Source organism: Hemitrygon akajei, chromosome 19 (assembly GCF_048418815.1).
Source record: "Hemitrygon akajei chromosome 19, sHemAka1.3, whole genome shotgun sequence".
Taxonomy (NCBI): Eukaryota; Metazoa; Chordata; class Chondrichthyes; order Myliobatiformes; family Dasyatidae; genus Hemitrygon; species Hemitrygon akajei.
The window spans coordinates 57,210,690-57,233,602 of record NC_133142.1 but is presented as its reverse complement, the minus strand read 5'-3'; the positions used below and the strand labels follow the sequence as shown (position 1 = coordinate 57,233,602).

General features: G+C 43.3%; 1 protein-coding gene across 1 annotated transcript in view; it reads right to left on the bottom strand.

Annotated features, from left to right (window-relative positions):
* Positions 1-22,913, bottom strand: part of rrp9 (ribosomal RNA processing 9, U3 small nucleolar RNA binding protein) — a 51,225-nt gene that overhangs the window by 5,017 nt on the left and 23,295 nt on the right. Inside the window, exons 10-13 of the mRNA XM_073072561.1 lie at positions 22,678-22,812; positions 5,173-5,235; positions 4,898-5,043; positions 2,415-2,494 (exon numbers count right to left, since the gene is read on the bottom strand). Of these exons, the coding sequence (XP_072928662.1) occupies positions 2,415-2,494; positions 4,898-5,043; positions 5,173-5,235; positions 22,678-22,812 (424 nt within the window). The remainder of the gene's footprint in view (positions 1-2,414; positions 2,495-4,897; positions 5,044-5,172; positions 5,236-22,677; positions 22,813-22,913) is intronic.

Genomic DNA, 22,913 nt, shown 5'->3' with positions numbered 1-22,913 from the left:
TGTCAGCAACTCTGACCAGAGAAATATGGCTGACATGTAACATCAGTTGAGCCAGAACCCAAGGCCAAGAAACTGTAATGAGGTTGCAAACTTGGATAATTAGTGGAGAAGATGCAGTCCATCTCAACCCGTGCTGATGTTTTAAGGTCAGCTGACAGTGGGGGGGGGCGTGTTTCAACAATAACTTGAATCATACTCCATTGGGGAACAGGTACTGAGAATGCAATTAACACCTCCTTTCAATTATCCCAATACGAAATTAGTGCAAGAGATGCAGAAGTCATGAATATGCAGATTTAGAGGGCAAACAGCTCCTGCTATGCATATTATGTGAATGCATAAGAAAGTTGTGGCCTTTCTTTTCGTAAATTTAATTTCTTCTCTATCAGAGAAACCATCTTATTTAAACACTTCAGCAACGCAGTTAGCAATACATTCAGGATACCCTGATGCCAACCCCATCATTCAACATGATCATGGTTGATCTAAGCTGGCCTCAACTCCTCTCCTGTTCTGGTTCCTCATTAACCCCTTAGTTCCTCAATCTCTCAAAAACATCAATTTCACCTTAAATCAGAGGTTCCCTACTTTTTTTTTTACGCATGGACCCCTACCACTAACCGAGAGGTCTGGGGTCCACAGGTTGGGAATCCCTGCCTTTAAATATACCTAATGATCCAGGCTTCTCCACTCTCATGGACGGAGGGGTCCCAGAGAAAAAAATTAAATGCCCTTCCGTTTTAAATGATTCACCCCTTGTTCTGCAGCAAAGTCCTGTTGCTCATGACTCTTCTACTTGTGAAAACATCTCAATATCTACCCCTTAGGATCTGGAGGAGGAGGATGTAGAACAGCTATTTTTCTTGTAGTTAACTTTAACCTTCCTATTCTTGCTTGGTGTTATATAATCACCCATATACATGTCATTGTTCAGTGAATTTTTCAGCATTTACAGTGGTTACTTCTGTATTTGTCTAGAATTTTCTCAGTTTTCAGTAGTAAATATCACTCCATTTGAATCTAGATGTTTTATACATTAATTGTTATCACTGTAATTTTGTTATCTCTAGTCTAAGTATGAGAAGACCACAATTACACTTTAGTCTGGGTCTTTGTTCTCTCCACACTGCTTCTCTTCTGCTTGATCTCAGCTCAGTAACACTTAATAAAACAAGTGTAAGCAATAAGTCATTGTTGACTTCTGAAGAACCTTTGGATCACAGAAGTATCAGGATCCAACAGATACTCGTCATTTTCTTAAACTGCAGGAATAAAGACACAAACTGTCGAAACCTTCTTCGACAGAGCAATCCTCTCAACCTAGAAAATAACCATGCAAATCTCCTTTGGATTGTCTTTAATCCTACCCCATTTTTTAGGCAAGGAAACCTTATTAGTATATACCATTCTGGGAGTGGCTACACAAACAGCCTATGCAACTGTAACAAAACCTCAACATTCATAAACTCGAATCCCTTCACAATAAATACCAAAGTATTTACCTTCATAACTACTTGTTACACCTCCCTGCTAACTTCTTGTGATTCATACCCTAGACCACATAAATTCCCTCCAAACTTCACTTATTTACCGTCAATCCCAATTAGATAATAACTCACTTTCAGATTTCCTAAAAATGAGTCATTTGCTCTTTGATTACTGACTCCAAATCTAACCGGTCTCTCGTTCCCTGAATTCTATCTTCCTTATAAACATTGTTTTTTTCCAGTCTTCTGGTATGATACTAACGGAGCTTAAAGGGAACAGTAAACTAAAGGAAGAGAAGGAAACACAACCTGGTAAGTTTCAGTTTGTTTAAAGGAGCAATTTGGATCTTTGCCAGGATTCACCAATTCTACATTACTATCCATAGCCTCTACATTACAACTCAAAACTGCTCTGATACCTTCCATGATGATCAATACTATCCTGCTCCTTTCACCTGCGTCCTGAACATCATATAACCTGGAATACTAAAGCACCCAGTCTTGGTCACCATGTTTCCATAACAGTATTAGATTATCCTCATATGTTGCTGCCTATTGTATGCTGTCAACTTATTGATCTTGATGCATTTTGATGAAAACTTAAGCTTAGATTTCAATGTTTTTTTCCAACTCTGGATTTGCTTTATGTTGTATTTTTTCTTTACATTTTCTGTCCCAAAAGGTCAAGCAAAAGGATAAGGTAGGATCTGACACGATCCTGCATGCTCAAAAAGCTTGTTGACATTAATGCACTAAAGTTAAGTAGGACTCTCTCCAACACAGATTGGTTCTTCAGGAGAGGGCTACATTAAATAAAGGGATAAAAGCGATTAGATCACTGAGTGCGGTTTCCAAAGATTCTATAATCAAGCTCAGCATTCAGAAGAATAATATATCAGCTGCAAAAAACACTTTAAAATCTCTTACCACGGGGATGTCAAAGAGTGGCTCCAGTCGTTTGAATCCCTCTCCACACTTCCAGAGTCTGATCTGGGAATTTTGTGAACCTGAAATCATGAATTAAAACAGGTAATATTCAAGCAATATTAGCAATTCAGTAAAAAACTGATACACATTCTTATCATCCTGTATTTACTCCCCATATAATGCACCATAAATATAGATGAAATTAAGACATCCTATAAAAGTTAACATTTGATTGAAGAAAATGGGATGATGCACTAGGGAAGATTAATGAAGGACCCCAGGAGTATGTCATTCTGTTGCTGGCTACTGCAATGAGTGCATTCAAATACTGGTACAGAGAAATGGCTAATTATCTTAGCTACACAGCAAGACTGGATGTTAAGACTATGAAAGAAGATGTGAGTAACCACAGAAGTGTTAACAGAGAACGTTTCTCAGCTTCATTGTGGCCTAGAAGCTACGCTAGCACGGCAGTAACCTGCAAGCAGGAATACATTATGATCAAACAATTACTGCTACAATGCAAGAGCCCAGAAATGACAGGCAAAATTCAGAGCCAGCCACTATACAGCATTGTTAATGTAGTAAAACATTAAGATGCCTTGTGGGCACAGGCTCTAAATCCCTTTCAACAGGAGAACGTCTTGATAAAAATAGATAAAATTCAGATGGGAATTTGTCTGACATGGACTGAGCAAAACACTGCTGATGTTGAAAATCTGAAATAAACTGTTGGCAGCAGTCTGCAGGTGAGGCATCATCAGCTTGGAAAATAAGGTAAGCATGTTTTAGGTTACAAGGAAACAGGTTGGAACAAGCAGAGGAAATGTCTGTGATACAATGCTGGCAACAACGCTAGGCTGGCAAAATAATAAATAATTATTTATTTATTGAGATACAGCGCAGAATAGGCCCTACCAACCATTTGAGCTGCAGTGCCCAGCAACCCCTGATATAACCCAGGACAATTTACAATGACCAATTAAACTAATTGGTATGCTTTTGGACTGTGGGAGGAAATGGAAGCACCTGGAGAAAACCCACGATTCCACAGGGAGGACGTACAGATCCCTTACAGATGACGGTGTAATAGCATCGGAACTAACCACTACCCTTTAAAATAAATACTGGCAGTTGGAAGAAAATAGAGAAGCAGAAATGTATAATATTGAAAACAAAGGTACAGCCACATGTGTGAAAAAATGGCATAGTTGTTTAACTTGAAAATGTAATTTAATGCTAAAGGAGGTGGCTATTCCTTGAACTTACACAGGGTGTAGCTCGGAGAATTGCAGGGTGAAGGCAGCGGAGTGGGTAGAGAATTAAAGCTCCAGGTTGTTCTTACAAACGGAACCATTCTACATCATGGTCACACAAACCTTGTTTGGTTTCTCCAACAGAACAATCACATTTATTGCAAGCACCAAATGAATGAATTACTACATCATCTGGAAAGACTGCTTGGGCCCCTAAGCAGTGGGAAAGAAAGAAAATGTTGCATTCTTATAATTGTATGGAGACAGATTCAGGAGTGAGAAAAGGTATGGTTCCTTGTGAATGATGAAAGTGGAGGGTGGTGGAACCTTGTAGGAGGTGGGGGAAGTTATGGAGCATTGTCCTTTGAATGTGAGATAGAAAACAAGCACTAGAGGAATCTTACCCTTGTTCCAGCTGACAGCAACTGTATGTGGGAAATAGGAGACAGAGTTGGGAGCCCAAACTGTGGAACAGGAGAAGCCACAGTTAAGGCAAATGGAGGACATCTTTAAGGCACTGGTATGGAAAGTCGCATCAGAATAGGTATAACAAAGACAGCAAAACCGAGAGAATGCATCCTTACAGGGTTTCTAGCAAGAGGAGGTGAAATTGGGATGATGTGGCAGCTGTGAGAGTTTACAATGGATATTGGCAGCTGACGTATTCCCTAGAGATGTTCCAAGAAAAAGTAAAGTCAAAGATGGGCCATGGGAATCAAAGAGACAGGTAGTAACAGGCAGTAAAATAAAAAAAAATTTGGAAAAACAGTGGAAGCAGCACCAATATAATCCCCAGAACATCCCTAGTCTCATTGCTACCATCAGAGAGGTAGCACAGGAACCTGAAGACACACAACAGTTTCTTCCCCTCTGCCTTCAGATTTCTGAATGGTCAATGAACACTACTCCATTGTTTTTGCACTACATATTTAATTTGCCTTTTTATGTATACATTTCACATTTCTTATAATTTCTAGTTTATGGATTGCACTGAACTGTTGTTACAAAACAAAAAAAGATTCACAACCTATGTCAGTGATAATAAACCTGATTCTGAACATACTCGAATGGGAATCTGAGTAAGTCAAACTTGTTTCAGAACAGGATAGACAATACATTCTGTATGTTCTGAATGAAGCAAAAAGGACAATAAAGTGTTTTCTGAAAGCATGTTTAGCAACTTTCAGTAGACACAGACATTAAATTGCATGTCACAGTTTGATGTACCTGAGGCTACCAAATCACTATTCAGCAGTGCTGCCACGGAAGTAATCCAATTTGGCTGCTTTATGCCTGGATCTCCTTGGAAACCATGAGCTGCCCTGACAGTTACCAGAGGCTTCTTCTTAGTAACTGTCCAAAGCGCCAAGGAGCTGAAACACAGAGGTCAACAGGTTTAAAGTTTAATTTCCTATATTTAGGCAAAATGATTTGTACCAAATCTTTATGTTTTAGAAATAAAAATGAATAAAACTGAAATATTTCAGACTTAAAACACGTACCCATCATCAGCTCCAGAAACCATTGTCTCCTCATTTATCAGCTGAATGCAGTCGATGGAACTCCTGGGGAGCAAAGGGAAAACCACAACTAGCTGAAAAGCAAGAAACTGTTAGGGCTAGAAATCTGAAATACAAACGCCATTTCCAGAAAAGTTGGGGTGTTTTCCAAAATGCAACAAAAATTTGTGATATGTTAATTCACGTGAACCTTTATTTAACTGACATAAGTACAAAGAAAAGATTTTCAATAGTTTTACTGACCAACTTAATTGTATTTTGTAAATATACACAAATTTAGAATTTGATGGCTGCAACACACTCAACAAAAGTTGGGACAGAGTTGAAATAAGATTGAAAAGTGCACAGAATATTCAAGTAACACCGGTTTGGAAGACTCCACATTAAGCAGGCTAATTGGTAGCAGGTGAGATATCATGACTGGGTATAAAAGTAGCGTCCATCAAAGGCTCAGTCTTTGCAAGCAAGGATGGGTCATGGCTCACCTCTTTGTGCCAAAATTCGTGAGAGAATTGTTAAGTCAGTTCAAAAGGAACATTTCTCAAAGCAAGATTGCAGAGAATTTGGGTCTTTCAACATCTACAGTACATAATATTGTGAAAAGATTCAGAGAATTCAGAGACACCTCAGTGCGTAAAGGGCAAGGTCGGAAACCATTGCTGAATGTGCGTGATTTTCGAGCCCTCAGGCAGCACTGCCTAAGAAACCATCATGCTACTGTGACAATTATAGCCACCTGGGCTCGGGAGTACTTCGGAAAACCATTGTCACTTTACACAGTCTGTTGCTGCATCCAGAAATGCAACTTGAAACCGTATTACGCAAGGAGGAAGCCATACATCAACTCTATGCAGAAACGCCGGTGAGTTCTCTGGGCCCGAGCTCATCTCAGATGGACTGAAAGACTGTGGAACTGTGTGCTGTGGTCAGGTGAGTCCACATTTCAGCTAGTTTTTGGAAAAAACGGGTGTTGAGTTCTCCATGCCAAAGATGAAAACGACCATCCTAATTGTTGTCAGCGAAAGGTGCAAAAGCCAGTATCTGTGATGGTATGAGTGTGCATCAGTGCCCACGGCATGGGTGAGTTGCATGTATGTGAAGGTACCATTGACTCTGAGGCGTATATTAGGATTTTAGAGAGACATATGTTGCCATCAAGGCGACTTCTCTTCCCGGGACGTCTATGCTTATTTCAGCAGGACAATGCCAGACCACATTCTGCACGGGCTACAACAGCGTGGCTTTGTAGACACAGAGTGCGTGTGCTTGACTGGCCTGCTGCCAGTCCAGATCTATCTCCTATTGAAAATGTATGGCGCATCATGAAGAGGAGTATCAGACAACGGACCACGGACTGTTGAGCAGCTGAAGTCTTATATCAAGCAAGAATGGACAAAATTTCCAGTTGCAAATCTACTACAATTAGTATCCTCAGTTCCAAAATGATTAAAAAGTGTTATTAAAAGGAAAGGTGATGTAACACAATGGTAAACATGCCTCTGTCCCAACTTTTGTTGACTGTGTTGCAGCCATCAAATTCTAAATTTGTGTATATTTACAAAATACAATTAAGTTGGTCAATAAAACTATTGAAAATCTTTTCTTTGTACTTTTGTCAGTTAAATAAAGGTTCACGTGAATTAACATATCACAGATTTTTGTTTTTATTGCATTTTGGAAAATATCCCAACTTTTCTGGAAACGGGGCTTGTAAAACCAGAAAATGGCAGCAGGTACTCAGACCTGTATCTGCCTGACCTGTGGAGTATCCCTATTATTTTTGTTATATTTTAAGCTGCAAGATGTACATATGTACAAAATTAAGGGAGGGAAGTTTAGAGGAGACATCAGGGGTACGTTTTTTTTTAATTAACATTGTGATTGCCTGGAATGACTTGCCAGCTATGGTGGTGGAGGCTAAAACATTAGGGATATTTAAGAGCCTTTCGGACAGGCACATGGATGAAAGAAAAATGGAGGGTTATGGGGTAGTGTGGGTTTAGTACTTTTTTTTTAAGGATTATATGGGTCAGCACAACATGGAGGGCTCAAGGGTCTGTACTGTGCTGTAGCGTTCTATGGTTGCAAGATAAACTTGTTGATAGACAGTCAGTGATCAGAACAAGCTACCAGCTGTACAGAGATATCCTAATGATGACAGGCACTGAAACAGCAGCTCTCATTTGTCAACTTTATTCCAATCTCCCAATAGTTTTCTGCTATTTGCTGTCAGTCATAATGGCAATAGGTTAGACAGGGCTTGGGCTCTAGTGGTGGTGTGATGTTGTCTGATAACTGTAGGATAGACCAAGGGGAAAATGGTCTGCTTACTGGACAAAACACATCAGGAGCAAGTTATCTGCTTCCCTTTGCCCGTCACTGCATCTCTGAACTGTGACAGGGATATCTGTAATGCAACTTCGGTGACAGAAAAACAACTCAAACTACTGTTGTCACATTGGAACAAAACTCTTATACATGGTGGACTACCTTAATACTGAAAGAAGTGACACGTCCCGTATACTAAAGTGCTCTCTTCATATTCTTGATATTGTGGTAGTTTCAATTCACTTGCAATGGTAATCAATGCCAACCCTCAACCACTCACCCCTCCCAACCCTTAACCCACTCTACAAGACATGTACAACACAGTACCAGTACATGCTTCCCCTTCTCCCTCAAAACAATCTATACCCTTCACAACAAATTAAGGCAATCACATCAATTTTTGGTGACAAATCAAATGATGCTCTACACTATACTATGTAGAGTAGTATACATAATATACAGTCAGACCTCCTTATCCGTGGGGGATTGGTTCCAGGATCCCCCAGCAGATACCAAAAAATGCAGATGCTCAAGTTGGTGGATTTTAGGACCCAGTGGAGCTCGGGACCTGCCACCCGCAGTGTTTCTGTTCCGGAAACGATCACAATTGAAAATAAAGTGAAATTAATAAAGCAATCGGAAAGAGGTGAAACACCATCAGTCATTGGAAAAGTGTTAGGCTACAGTTGGTCAACGATCAGAACACTTTTAAAGGATAAAATGAGAATAATGGAGCATGTGAACGCCTTGCCCCGATGAAAGCTACAATTATTACTAAGCAACGCTGTGGTTTAATTATTGAAATACATAACATTTCTTAAGTGTTTTATATGCATAGAAAGGTAAAATACATACTATATACTAAGACAAGCGTTTGACTAACTGATGCTAAATAATATCGGATGTACCTGTTCCGACTTAGAGAACTTACTTTTTTTTTCAATTCCCGATCTGCAGGAACCCATGCACATCCTCCTGTATACTTTAAATCATCTCTAGATTACTTATAATACCTAATATAATGTAAATGCTATGTAAATAGCTGTTATACTGTATTGTTTAGGGAATAATGACAAGAAAAAAAAAATCTGTACATGCTGTGCTGGAGAGAGAGCTTCCAGGTTTTCCTGATCAGTGGTTGGTTGAATCCGTGCATGCGGAACCCATGGCCGACTGTATTATGTTGTATGTTGTTGTGAATCTCCACATGATTTCCTGTCATTGCAACTATATAAAGATCTTGCAAAAAAGGAGACATGCGGCCAGCCCAACAAACGATCATGCCAATCGAGCATTTGTTCATTGCAGGCGATGTGACAATTATCTTGCATGAAAACACTTTGGTAGGAAGAATATAAATGCAAGAGAGTAGGGTTGAGAGGGATAATAAATTAGCCATGATGGAATGATGGAGCAGAGTCAATGAGTCAAATGGCCTAATTCTGCTTCTGTCTTATGGTCTTGAAAGGACGTGCATTCAAAAGTAATCTGCTAGAACGTTTCATTTCACGGCAAAAGTAGAAATGTTGAGTCACGCCCCATTTAAATGTCAAAGGTGAGTGACAGCAACAGGAGGGACTGTTTCTTTCCAGCCAGTGCTGCCTGGCCTGTTAAGTGTTTCCAGAATTTTCTGTTTTATTAGCTCAAGTGCAGTTGTATATGCAGTCATTTAAAAGCTGTGAATAATGTGTGTCTTGTGCTCCTGTGTTAAATGCACCTTCCTGCTGAGGGCTGCTAATTGCTCTCTGCTTTTAACAGTATAATTCCACCTCACTGGATACTAGCATTCAAACTAATGGTCTCAGTGTTACAGAGAAGGGCTCTGACGATACAAAATGAACAATGGAAAATGCTAACATTAGGATCACTGCCAGCGTGATCATCTTTTGCTGAACATAAATTTCAACTGTAGAATCGTACTGTCATTTCAATGGGTTGTCAGTGTTTACAGGACGGACAATGATTAATGAACTCAGCTATGTATTTGCAATCAACTGCACTAAAGTCTAAAGGCGTATTAATAGGACCTGCCAGATAATGACATACTCCTCATTTCAGCACCTGTACTTTAATGGAGTGTTTAGGAACAAGTAATTGGCAACAGATAAGATCAGGTAAGCTGGGGGGAAAAGGATGACGAAAAGCAAACTGTGTGAGGCAGAGCTCAGAGAAACAACCAACTCAGTTATTCTAAAGAACAAATTTCACAGCTTCTTTATGGGAATTGCTCCCCATTGTCTCTCATTATCTAAACACAGACTTTCTACCAAACAGCTGTGAAGATGATTAATTCAGTCAGGGCTAAATTACTTTTTATAGAACGAAAGAAAGTATATGACATGGGAAGCCATTTAGTCCAGTGGCTGTGGCAGATGAAAAGGAACTACCCAACCTGACACAACCCCACTTTGTATCACAGGGTCCCTGTTCTTCAATTACTATTCAGATACTGACAAGGGTTTCTGCTTCCCTTAATCTTTTCAGGCAGCAAGTTCAAGACCAACACTCCCCCCTCCCCTGGGTGAAGAAATGTTTCCTCAGCACCCTCTAAACTTTGGTTTTTGACCCCTTTACCAATAGAACCAATTCCTTTCAATTTATATTTTATCACCCCTATCATTTTATACAGCACAATCATTTCAGTCTCCCTTGTTTCTGAAAAAGAAAAAAAATCTTATTGCAGCTGAACTGCTTCAAATACAATTTTCCTGTGACATCATCCCTTCTGCATCCCTTTCCAAATGCAATCTCATTTTTCTTGTAATGTGGTGACCAGACCAGTACTCAAGCCATGATCTAACTAGTAATGTATTCAACCTCCCTGCTCTTATTTTCTTTGCTTCAGATAATAAAGGAAACTATTTTATCTTTTTCAAGCTTCTTGATTGAAGCGTCTAACTACTTTAAGGATGTGTGTGGCTCCTTCAGTTCCTCCACACATTCAATATTTTTGTTGCACTCCCCAAATGCGTTACCTCACACTTCTCTGACCCAAATGAACAGACCATCTACTGTATTTCTTTATCCTCTTCAGCGTTAACCAATTTTAGTGCCTACAGTTTTTCCACATCAAAAGTAGTGAGGGAGCTTAAAATGAGGCAAGTTGGCCAGCTGAAAAGTTAGTCCTCCAATGAGACAAAAGATTCCTGACAATTCCATGAAGCATTTTGGTGAATCTCTACTGTATACTCTTTCCAGTACAATTTGTTTCAACTTTTATAACATGGTGACCATATCTGTGAAGTCAGCTAGAAATAACATCGCTTAGCTTGATTGTGATGCTCTTCATAATTATGCAACCCCAACATAACCTAGGATTAATAAATTGATCCTGCTGAGAAAATCCAATGCTTTCAGGAGGGCTGAGTGGGTACAGGGAAGCTGGACACAAGCAAAATCAGTGACATCTTTGGCACAGCAGCCAGCAGCTTTTAAAATGTTGTTTCTGATTGGTTGAGTTGCCGCAGATTTTGCTAATAAGGCTGGGTCAAATGGAGCAGCTATGTTGAGAGTGAGCCTGTTTAAGAATGGGGAGCTGAGGCTTTGGCAAAGAGGCACAGGTCAGAATCAGTTAATCTATTTAATCTGTGACCTTACAATGGCTGCACATTGGTTTTGTTTTTCAATCATTGTTCAATCATGCCTGCAAGAAAATGAATCTCAAGTTAGTATATGCAGTTTGATAATAAATTTCCTTTGAACTTTGGACCTTTGGAAGTTTAGATGTAAAGGCAGTCAGGACAGAGGATGCTCCTCTTGCAAGATGTGGAAGCCAGGGAATTATGTCTACATCTACGGGAAGTGCCCCCATCCTGACAGACTGGTGAAGGTACTCCAGCTGGAGCTGGATGTACTCAGGGTCATCTGGGATCCAAGACATTAGAGATGAAAGTTTTAGAGAGGTAGGCACACCTCATGTACAGGCTACAGATAGATAGGTGACCACCAGGAGGCAGGTAGAAAGGTTTCCATAGGGCCATTCCTCTCACAAACAGCAATCCTATGGTCTCCTTTTCTCTTCACCATCTACACCTCGGACTTCAACTACCGCACAGAGTCTTGCCATCTTCAGAAGTTTTCTGATGACTCTGCCATAGTTGGATGCATCAGCAAGGGACATGAGGCTGAGTACAGGGCTACGGTGGGAAACTTTGTCACATGGTGTGAGCAGAATAATCTGCAGCTTAATGTGAAAAAGACTAAGGAGCTGGTGGTGGACCTGAGGAGGGCTAAGGCACCGGTGACCCCTGTTTCCATCCAAGGGGTCAGTGTGGACATAGTGGAGGATTACAAATACCTGGGGATACAAATTGACAATAAACTGGACTGGTCAAAGAACACTGAGGCTGTCTACAAGAAGGGTCAGAGCTGTCTCATTTCCTGAGGAGATTGAGGTCCTTTAACATCTGCTGGATGATGCTGAGGATGTTCTACGAGGCTGTGGTGGCCAGTGCTATCATGTTTGCTGTTGTGTGCTGTGGCAGCAGGCTGAGGGTAGCAGACACCAATAGAATCAACAAACTCATTCGTACGGCCAGTGATGTTGTGGGGGTGGAAAGAGGATGCTGTCCAAGTTGCATGCCATTTTGGACACTGACTCCTATCCACTCCATAATGTACTGATTAGGCACAGGAGTACATTCTGCCAGAGACTCATTCCACCGAGATGTAACACTGAGCATCACAGGAAGCCATTCCTGCCTGTGGCCATCAAACTTTACAACTCCTCCCTCAGAGTGTCAGACACCCTCAGCCAATAGGCTGGTCCTGGACTAATTCCCACTTGGCATAATTTACTTATTATTATTTAATTATTTATGATTTTATATTGCTATATTTCTACACTATTCTTGGTTGGTGCGACTGTAACAAAACCCAACTTCCCACGGGATCAATAAAGTATGTCTGTCTGTCTGTCTGTCTGTCTGATTGGTGGTGGAATGATCTTACAGCACCAGTAGCCAGGACAGTGGCACTGTGCCCCAGCTCTGAGCTAAAGGCAGTCAGGCAGAACAATAGTGGTGGGGATTTGATAGCAAGGGGATTAGATCAGCAATTTTGTGGCCACAATCAAGCTCCCTGGTGCCAAGGTCAAGATATCTCATAGCGGTTATCCGAAATTCTGAGGAAATGGCGAATGCCCGGAGGTCATGTCTACACGGGGCAAAGGCGAAGCAGGGGTGACATCTTGCAAAAGAAAGAAGTCAAAGAGCAGGACTTCCAAGGTTGTAATCACAGGATTGCATGCTAATGAGCTGAGAAATAGATACACATGGTTAAGGACCCGGTGGAGGAAGGGCTTCAGATCATTGGGATCTCTTCCAGGGCAGATGGGACCTGTATGAATAAGAGTGCTTGCAGCTAAACTGTAATGGAGTCAGTGCCTTCACTGGGATGTATGCTCGTTATACTCAGGAGGGTTTAAACTAGACTGGCAGGGTGGAAGGGAACCACAGACACAGGTGGAAGGGTGGAAGGCAACAAAGATGACCTGACAAAACTGAAAAGAAGGGCAATGGACAGGTTAATCAAAATGGTGGGTCTGATGGGCTGAAACAGGTTTATTTCAATGCTAGGTGTATCATGGGTAAGGTGGATGAACAGAGCAGGATCAGTACATAGAATTACAATAACGTTGCGATTATAGAGACCTGGATGCATGAGGCACTAGACATTGTTTTAGACATGATAGAAAGTGGTAAGAAGTGGAGTGGCTGCACTGCTGATAAAACGTCACAGCAGCCCTCAAAAAATATTGCACAGCTCATCCATTGAGGCAATTTTGACAGAGCTCAGAAATCAGGTAGGTGAAATAACATTGGGATTATAGGTATTACAGTGGAATGTGCCAAAGTGCTGAGACGCACAGGCGATAGTGCTGAATCTTCTAAAAAGCATTAAAATGGATATATCCCAGGGGGTTGATGGCATATTACATATCACAAAATATTGAAAGAAGCAAGTGAGGAGATTGCTGGGGTTTCAACAGGGATGTTTCTGTTCTCACTAGCAACAAGCAAAGTTCTGGAGGACTGGAGAGTAGCAACTGTGCCTTTCCTCAAGAAGGGAAATGAAAATAACCTAGCAATCCTTGTGGCAGTGATAGGGAAGCTACCACAGAGCACATTGAGGGACAGGGTTTATGTGCACGTGGAAAGGCACTGCCTGTTTAGGGGCAGTCAGCCATGACTTAGTGCAGAGAAGGTCATGAAGATGAAAAGAGAGCTTGATGCGGGAAGGAAGTGGATATTTGGATACTACATGGGCTTTAGTAAGGCATTTGACAAGGTCCTTCATGGCACGTTAAAGACAGAGATGCATGGGATCCAGAATTGCAAGTTTAGCTTCTGAACTGACTTGACAACAAAAGATATTAAGGGTGGAAGACTGTTACCCTGGCTGGAGGTTCATGACCAGTGGTGTTCTGCAAAGATCATTTGTGAATGGTAACAAGGTTGGTGGAGCTGGAGACAGTATAAAGGTCTATAAAAGAATACAGCAGGATATACGTCAGTTAGAGATATGGCCATTAGTGGCACATGGAGTGTAACCCAAGAAAACTGGAGGTACACAGAAGAGTACTGCATAGGAACAGGCCCTTTGTCCCATGATGTGCTGAACTAATGAATAATCAAATGCCCTACTAATCCCTTCTGCCTACAGCATCCATATCCTCCCATTCCTGCATATTCATGAGCCTCTTGAATGCCTCTACCACCACCTTCGGCAGCACATTCCAGGCATTCACCACCGTGTACAAATACAACTTTTGCTCCGCACATCTCCTTTGAACTTGTCCCCTCATCTTAAATGCGTGTTTTCTAGTATTAGGTATTTTGAGCCAGGAAAAAGATACTGGCTGTCTATTTATCAGTGCCCCTTATAATATTATTTATTTTATTTAGAAATACAGAGCAGAATAGGCCATTCTGGCCCTTCGAGCCGTGCTGCCCAGCAACCCCTGATTTAACCCTAATCATGAGGCAATTTACAGTGACCAATTAGCCTACTACCTGGTACCTCTTTGGACTGTGTGAGGCACCCAGAGAAAACCCATTCATTCTATGGGAAGAATGTACAAACCCCTTAGAGGATACTGTAATTGAACACTCGACACCCCGAGCAGCAACAGCATCACAACTGCTACGCTATCTGCTATCTCCACATCCTCTACTACTTCAGAGAAAACAGATCAAGTTTGTTCATCCTCTTCATATGCAAGCTTAACCAGTTGGCATCTTGGCAAAACTCTTTACTGCACCTTTCTGAAAGCCTCAACACCCTTCCAACAATGGAGTGACCAGAGTTGAATGCAATACCCAAGAAACTTTCCAACTTGTGCGCAACACATACCAAATGCTGGAGGGCCTCAGTTGGTCAGGCAGAATATATGGAGGGAAGTGAACACGACATTCCAGACTAAGACCCTTCATCAAGACTGGAAAGAAAGAGGGTAGAAGCCAGAGTAAAAGGGTGGAGGAAGATATTGTTGACAGGTGAATCCAGGTGAGAAGGGGAAGGTAGGTAGGTAGGTGGGGAGGGGGGAGCAGTTGTAAGGAGGATAGTTGAATAAAACGGCGCTCCTTCTCTTTATTCCATAGTCCACTGTCTTTTCATATACAGGCAGTCCCCGGGTTACAAACGAGTTCCGTTCCTGAGTCTAAGTTGGATTTGTACGCAAATCGGAACAGGTACATCTGGTATGATTTAGCATCAGTTAGTCAAACGTTTGTCTTAGTATACAGCATATATCTTATCTTTCTATGCATATAAAACACTTAAAGGTATTTAAACCACTGCATTGCTTAGTAATAATTGTAGCTTTTATTGGGGCAGGGCCTTTCACATGCTCCATTATTCTCACTTTATCCTTTAAAATTATTCTAATCGTTGACCGACTAGGCTAACACTTTTCCAATGACCGATGGCGTTTTACCTCTTTCCGACTGCTTTGTTATTTCCACTTTATTTCCAATTGTGATCGTTTTCCGTCAACGGAACAGAAACACTGCGGATTCAGCAGCAGTGAGCTCCCCTGGGTCCTAAAGTCCATTGCACTGAGACAGGTTAAATGGGACGAGTGGGGGCAGTGCTGACTGGAAAAGGGTGGGAGGCGGGAGTCAGGGTGAATCTTGCTAAGAAAAATTTAAACCAAATATAAAGTTACACATTCAACACTCTGTCAACAGCAACGACTTAAAATGGCGGACGGTGTTCTCCTTCCTTGGTTCATAAGTATGAGTTGTTCGTTAAGTCGGATGTTCGTAACTCGGGGACAGCCTGTACCATCTTCTTCTGCCCTTTGGCTCTTCCACCCAACATCTCCCAGCAAGGAAGTCATGCTGGACCTATGTAAAACTTTAGTCTGGCCATACTTGGGAGTACAGTGTACACAGTTCTGGTCACCCATTATAGGAAGGATGTAGAAAAGGTACAGAAGTAGTTTACCAAGATGTTGCCTGGATTAAAGGATACAAGCTACATAAATGGATTAGATAAACATAGATTTCTCATCCTCAGAGCCTCAGAGGCTGAGGGGAGATCTGAAGGAGGTTTTTAAAATTTAGACAAAGATAACAGTTGACAGAATCTTCACCACAGGGTAGAAATGTCAAATACCAGAAAACAGCTTTTATGGTGGGGAGGGTGTGTGAAGACAGACAAGGGCAAGTTTTTTTTAAATGTCAGAGAGTGGTGAAGAAAATAGAAAGACATAAATGATCAACAGGAAGCATCAAGATTGGCACAACATTGTGGGCCATAATGTCCAGTGCTGTACTGTTCCTTTCTATAAAACTGTAAGATGGAGTCCGGGGGGGTGGGGGGGGGGAGAATAGACACAGACGCTGATATGAAAGCACCCTCAGCCTGACTGTCAAGTCTCAATGACTATTTTGAACTATGAAACCAAACAACACTATTGCCACAATCGGATATCTCTTTTACTGGAGATGTTATGTGATCATCTTCGTGTTCTGTGGTAAGCCCAACTCTTCCCAGATATAGGATAACTTTCTGAATGCATTTCTTCTCTGCAAGTTTTAGAAATTCAGCAGGATTAATATTTCCTCCCACGGCAATCCTTTCAATTGGCATAATGTAGACAGTCCTGTCCCACGCGCGGATGCTGTAGGGGGCACGTATTCACAGTCCTGTCCCACGTGCGGATGCAGTAGGGGGCACGTATTCACAGTCCCGCGCGGGCTTTTCCCTTTGTTGGTGAAGCAGACCTGGCGCCCTTTTGGACTGGCCTTTATGCCGGCGCGCTTGCTATTTGTGAGCTGGTTCGAGTGCGTTAGGAAGTGGGTCGACACATAACCCCCACGCACCCCCCCCCCCCCAGAACCGGCGATACACCCCCCAATGTCCACAGTCTGGGCCGGACTCTGTTTGGGAGGTCGGCCTCTGCGCCGCGGTGCCGGGAACTCGACCGGTTGCGCCAAGTCCACATGGGCCGATTTGAGTCGCTCCACCGTGAAAACCTCCTCTCTCCCCCCAACGTCCAGCACGAACGTGGACCCGTTGTTCCTGAGCACCCGTTGCAGCAGTGGCCGATGCCCACCCCTTCGTACAAACACAAACTTACAGTTCTGCAGGTCTTTGGGTACGCAGGTCGGGTTCTGCCCATGCTGCGAAGTGGGTATGGGGGCCGGGGCACTGAGCCTCTTGCGTAGTCTGCCCAGGACTGCTGCGGGTTCTTCCTCTTGCCCCCTTGGGACTGGTATGAACTCCCCAGGGACGACCAGGGGTGCGCCGTACACCAACTCGGCCGACGAAGCGTGCAGATTGTCTTTGGGCGCCGTGCGGATGCCGAGTAGGACCCAGGGAAGCTCGTCCGCCCAGTTAGCTCCTCGCAGGCGGGCCATGAGAGCCGACTTCAGGTGACGGTGGAAACGCTCCACTAGTCCGTTCGACTGTGGGTGGTAGGCAGTTGTGTGGTGCAGCTGTGTCCCCAAAAGGCTGGCCATAGCTGACCACAGGCTGGAGGTGAACTGGGCGCCTCTGTCGGAGGTAATGTGGGCCGGTACACCAAAGCGGGACACCCAGGTGGCGATCAGTGCCTGGGCACAAGATTCAGAGATGGTGTCGGTGAGTGGGACCGCCTCTGGCCATCTGGTGAACCAGTCCACGATAGTCACGACACTGGCAGGGGGCCCACGATATCCACATGAATGTGGTCGAAACGCCGGTGGGTGGGGTGGAACTGCTGCGGCAGAGCTTTGGTGTGCCGCTGCACCTTGGCCGTCTGGCAGTGCATGCACGTTCTGGCCCATTCACTGACCTGCTTGCGGAGTCCGTGCCAAACGAACCTGCTGGAGACCATCCGGACGGTTGTCCTGATGGAGGGGTGTGCTAAGTTATGAATGGAGTCGAAAACGTGTCGCCACCAGGCTGCCGGGACGGGGTTGGCCGGTGGTGATGTCACAGAGTAGGGTCCTCTCACCTGGGCCTACGGGGAGGTCCTGGAGCTGCAAGACGGAGACTGCGGTTCTGTAACTCGGGATCGCCTCGTCTGCCTGCTGTGCCTCTGCCAGCGCCTCAAAGTCTACCCCTTGGGAAAGGGCATGAATGTTGGGGTGAGAAAGCGCATCCGCCGTGACATTGTCCTTACCCGAGACGTGCCGGACATCCGTCATGTATTCAGAGATGTAGGACAGATGGCACTGCTGGCGGGACGACCAGGGATCGGACAACTTCGTGAACATAAAGGTAGATAGATAGATAGATAGCTAGATACTTTATTCATCCCCATGGGGAAATTCAACTTTTTTCCAATGTCCCATACACTTGTTGTAGCAAAACTAATTACATACAATACTTAACTCAGTAAAAAAAATGATATGCATCTAAATCACTATCTCAAAAAGCATTAATAATAGCTTTTAAAAAGTTCTTAAGTCCTGGCGGTAGAATTGTAAAGCCTAATGGCATTGGGGAGTATTGACCTCTTCATCCTGTCTGAGGAGCATTGCATCGATAGTAACCTGTCGCTGAAACTGCTTCTCTGTCTCTGGATGGTGCTATGTAGAGGATGTTCAGAGTTATCCATAATTGACCGTAGCCTACTCAGCGCCCTTCGCTCAGCTACCGATGTTAAACTCTCCAGTACTTTGCCCACGACAGAGCCCGCCTTCCTTACCAGCTTATTAAGACGTGAGGCGTCCCTCTTCTTAATGCTTCCTCCCCAACACGCCACCACAAAGAAGAGGGCGCTCTCCACAACTGACCTATAGAACATCTTCAGCATCTCACTACAGACATTGAATGACGCCAACCTTCTTAGGAAGTACAGTCGACTCTGTGCCTTCCTGCACAAGGCATCTGTGTTGGCAGTCCAATCTAGCTTCTCGTCTAACTGTACTCCCAGATACTTGTAGGTCTTAACCTGCTCCACACATTCTCCATTAATGATCACTGGCTCCATATGAGGCCTAGATCTCCTAAAGTCCACCACCATCTCCTTGGTCTTGGTAATATTGAGACGCAGGTAGTTTGAGTTGCACCATATCACAAAGTCCTGTATCAGTTTCCTATACTCCTCCTCCTGTCCATTCCTGACACACCCCACTATGGCCGTGTCATCAGCGAACTTCTGCACATGGCAGGACTCCGAGTTATATTGGAAGTCTGATGTGTACAGGGTGAACAGGACCAGAGAGAGTACGGTTCCCTGCGGCGCCCCTGTGCTGCTTACCACCGTGTCAGACCTACAGTCTCCCAACTGCACATACTGAGGTCTATCTGTCAAGTAGGTAAGCGGCTTGTGGTCCGTGAACGCGGTGAAGGGCCTACCTTCTAAGAAGTACCTGAAATGCCGGATTGCCAGGTATAGCGCCAACAGTTCCCAGTCGAAAGCACTGTATTTGAGCTCGGGCGGTCGCGGGTATTTGCTGAAAAACGCCAGGGGTTGCCAGCGACCCGCGATGAGTTGCTCCAGTACTCCACTGACTGCCGTGTTAGATGCGTCCACTGTGAGGGCGGTAGGGACGTCCATTCTGGGGTGCACTAGCATCACGGCGTTTACCAAGGCTTCTTTCGTTGTAATGAAAGCGGCGGCGGACTCCTCGTCCCAGGTAATGTCCTTGCCCGGACCAGACATCAGGGCAAGCATGATTCGGGCAGCTGTAGGGGGCACGTATTCACAGTCCCGCTCGGGCTTTTCCCTTTGTTGGTGAAGCAGACCTGGCCTTTGTGCCGGCGCGCTGGCTATTTGTGAGCCGGTTCGAGTGCGCTAGGAAGTGGGTCGCCACAATAAGACCTTTTTGATTGCTTGTTAATCAAGGTTGTGGCAACAATGGACCCACAGGCTGCTGTGGGTCCGAGTCAAGTGTTTTTACATCAAGAACAGGGTCACAGTGAGATGGTTTGTAAAGTGTTCCTTCCAGTGGATTCTAATTGTTGCCTTTAAACTTTCTTTGCTTGGCTTCCAGCGGTGGCCCTTGGGTGTTTGGGCTGTAGATGACCTCAGGGATGTGAAGAATCAGACAGTGTCAGAAAGTCATTGGAATTCATGCCTATCATCTGTTACTTAGATCAAAACTTTTCTGCTGGTCCTTAGCCTTCAGGTGACAGTGAGGAACTTTTCTGCCTCCTTAACATATAATATTTCTAATTAAAGTACACCCTACATTTGCAGTTAATTAACTCCTGGATATCATGGTCATTGTACTCAAACAAGTCCTGGTGTATTGTGGAGAAGCCAGGAGTCTCTTCAGAGATTGAATTAGAGCAGTCTAGACACTCTGCATACAGATTACCAGTGAGGTGCTGTCTGAGAAGCTCTTTTAAGCTCCTGGGATGTTTAGCATTTTCTTACAATGCTTACACAAGCACGTTATTATTTTCTCAAGTCTGAGAAGCACTCAGTCATGAGGCAGAGATGGCAGCCCTGCTATCTTTAACCCACCAGCACGGTCAGATGTGTCAGAGCAAATGATTTGTCTTCAGCCGACAGGTGCAGAGTGGAAAGTTGTCACATTACTCCAGTGAGCTCAGGCACCAGGCTGGTGTGAAATGAATGAGCTTCATGTGAAAGGAACAACAGTGAAAGACAACTGTTCATAGAAGTCAAAGAATGAACTGGATGTACCAGAAACCAAAGCGTTTGGAAGTTACAAGTTGGAACTGGAATGACATTTGGTATTTAATCAGTCTGCACACTACACTCCTAGTGGAGTATGGTCTCCATATTCTGATAGGCACTGCCAACTCTGTTCAACTTGCCAACACCCCTCAGCCAGAATTACCACACTGTACAGCCCAGCAACTTTTGGAAAACGAGCATTACAACCACTTGAACAGACTAGACGCACATTCCAAATAAGCAGAGGTTTGATGGCAGTAGTGACAAAATAGGGTTAAGAATTATACAGCATGGAAAGAGGCCCTCTTCTCAGCTTGCATAAGCCAACCAAAGGGCTTCCCTAAGCTAGTGTTATCTACCTGTGTTTGGCCCATATACCTCCAAATTTTCCTAACCTTGAACCCACACAAACTCTTTTTTTGCAGACAAGTTGGTAGAGAATTTAAATTCAAATTAACAATTTAGGATTTTTAATGAAACAACCAGTCTTTGTTCTGCCTGCAGAATGACTGGATTGTTGTAAGTACCATCCAGATCAGTGATCAAATCTGCAGAACACACCTTGGCTGGTCAACATACATAAGTTTTAAATACATGACTGCCTCTTAAATGTGCTCAGAAATAGCCTACAATATCATAACCTCTAAACCTCAATCTCTTAAAGCTGAAGAAGAATGAAACAGGATAAACTACCTAGCATTGAGTTAGGCAACAAGCCACTACTGACCCCGTTGACCTTGCAAAGAATTTACAAACACAGAAGGTGGTGCTTAAATTGGGAGAACTGTACCACAGACCAGTCATGCAACTGATTAAGTATGTGTCAGACCTGTATGTCAGGCCAACCAGAGGAAGCTGTACGAGTCACAAACCTACAACAGTGATTACACTTCTTTCAATTTACTCTACTGCATTCAGAACCCATAATGAGGTCCCCTCTGCTTCAAAACAAACACAGTCTACAGAGAAGCACCCACCACTTCTCCCTACTGCACTGACTGGTCTGTGGCCTCCAACACAAGCTGAAGGAATGGCACCTCACTGGCACAATGCAGCCTTCTGGACTCAATGCCAAAATCTCTAACTTCCAATAGCTTACTTTCTCTGCCTGCATTAGAACTAGCCTTCTGATTTTGAATGGTTTGATGATAAACTATTTCCACAAATGCTTCTTCACCTGCTGAGTACTTATAGTATTTTTGATGTTCAAATGTAGGACTACATGTACTGAACAGTATGCTAACAGACAGAAGTATGCAGCCTCACAACCAAAGTATCGCATTGATGCTCTGCGGTCCTACTACATCTCGTCATGAATTGTGGTGGACAATCAAACAGGTAACAGCAGGAAGGTCTGAGATCCCTCCCACCTTCAATGACAAAATGAAAGCTGTGGCAACCGCATCCAAATATATTACCCATTGATTCACTATTCTACACCCTCCCATCTGTACAAAAGGTCACAGATGTAGGGCTACACATGTAAGTGTTGGCACGTGGCCAAGTGATTAAGGTGTTCGTCTAGTTACCTGAAGGTCGCTAGTTCGAGCCTTGGCTGAAGTTGCGTGTTGCACTTAACCACACATTGCTCTTGGAAACTTTACAAGGTGCAAATCCATGGTCTATCGAGACTAACAGAGGCCTACACACACACGTAAGGAAAGGAGTTAAATTTGATTGCTCCTTGGAATATGCCAAAATGTGTAACACAAAATTGTATTGTTCAGACAAAATGGTGTTAACCTGTGATGTTTGAATACTTTAAGGTAGTACAAGGGAACTTATCTACAACCATGTTTCAAGAATTTAGTCCCAATACCAGTAGATAATGGTTAAAAACATGCTTATCTGTTAAAGTACTGGGGTAAATGTTATGATAGATTTTTGGAGATCTTGGAGGGTGTAAAAAGGGCAATTTCTTTGTGCAAGTGGGGGAATCTTCTCGTGCTGGGTTGTGAATAGTGCTGAGAGAGGGTGAGGGCTACCCTTTGCTGCAAAATCAAAAAAGAACATAGAACAAAATATTTTCATTCCAGCAGCTCATTCACAACCACATGCACAATCACAATACTCACTCATGACCATAAAATACAAGCTGTGCTTCCTCCACAATCTTCCAAATGCGTACAGTACGGTCTCGACCCCCTGACGTGACACATCGCTCCCGACTAAGGGTGTCCAATCCTGTGATTGCATCCTGGTGACCAAATCTGTTTATTTTTGGGAAAAAGAAATGAAGCACAACAGTGAAGGCCATGTCAAATATGGGCATCTGCTTTTCCTGATCCTCATTGTTTAAATCAAGGTTCAG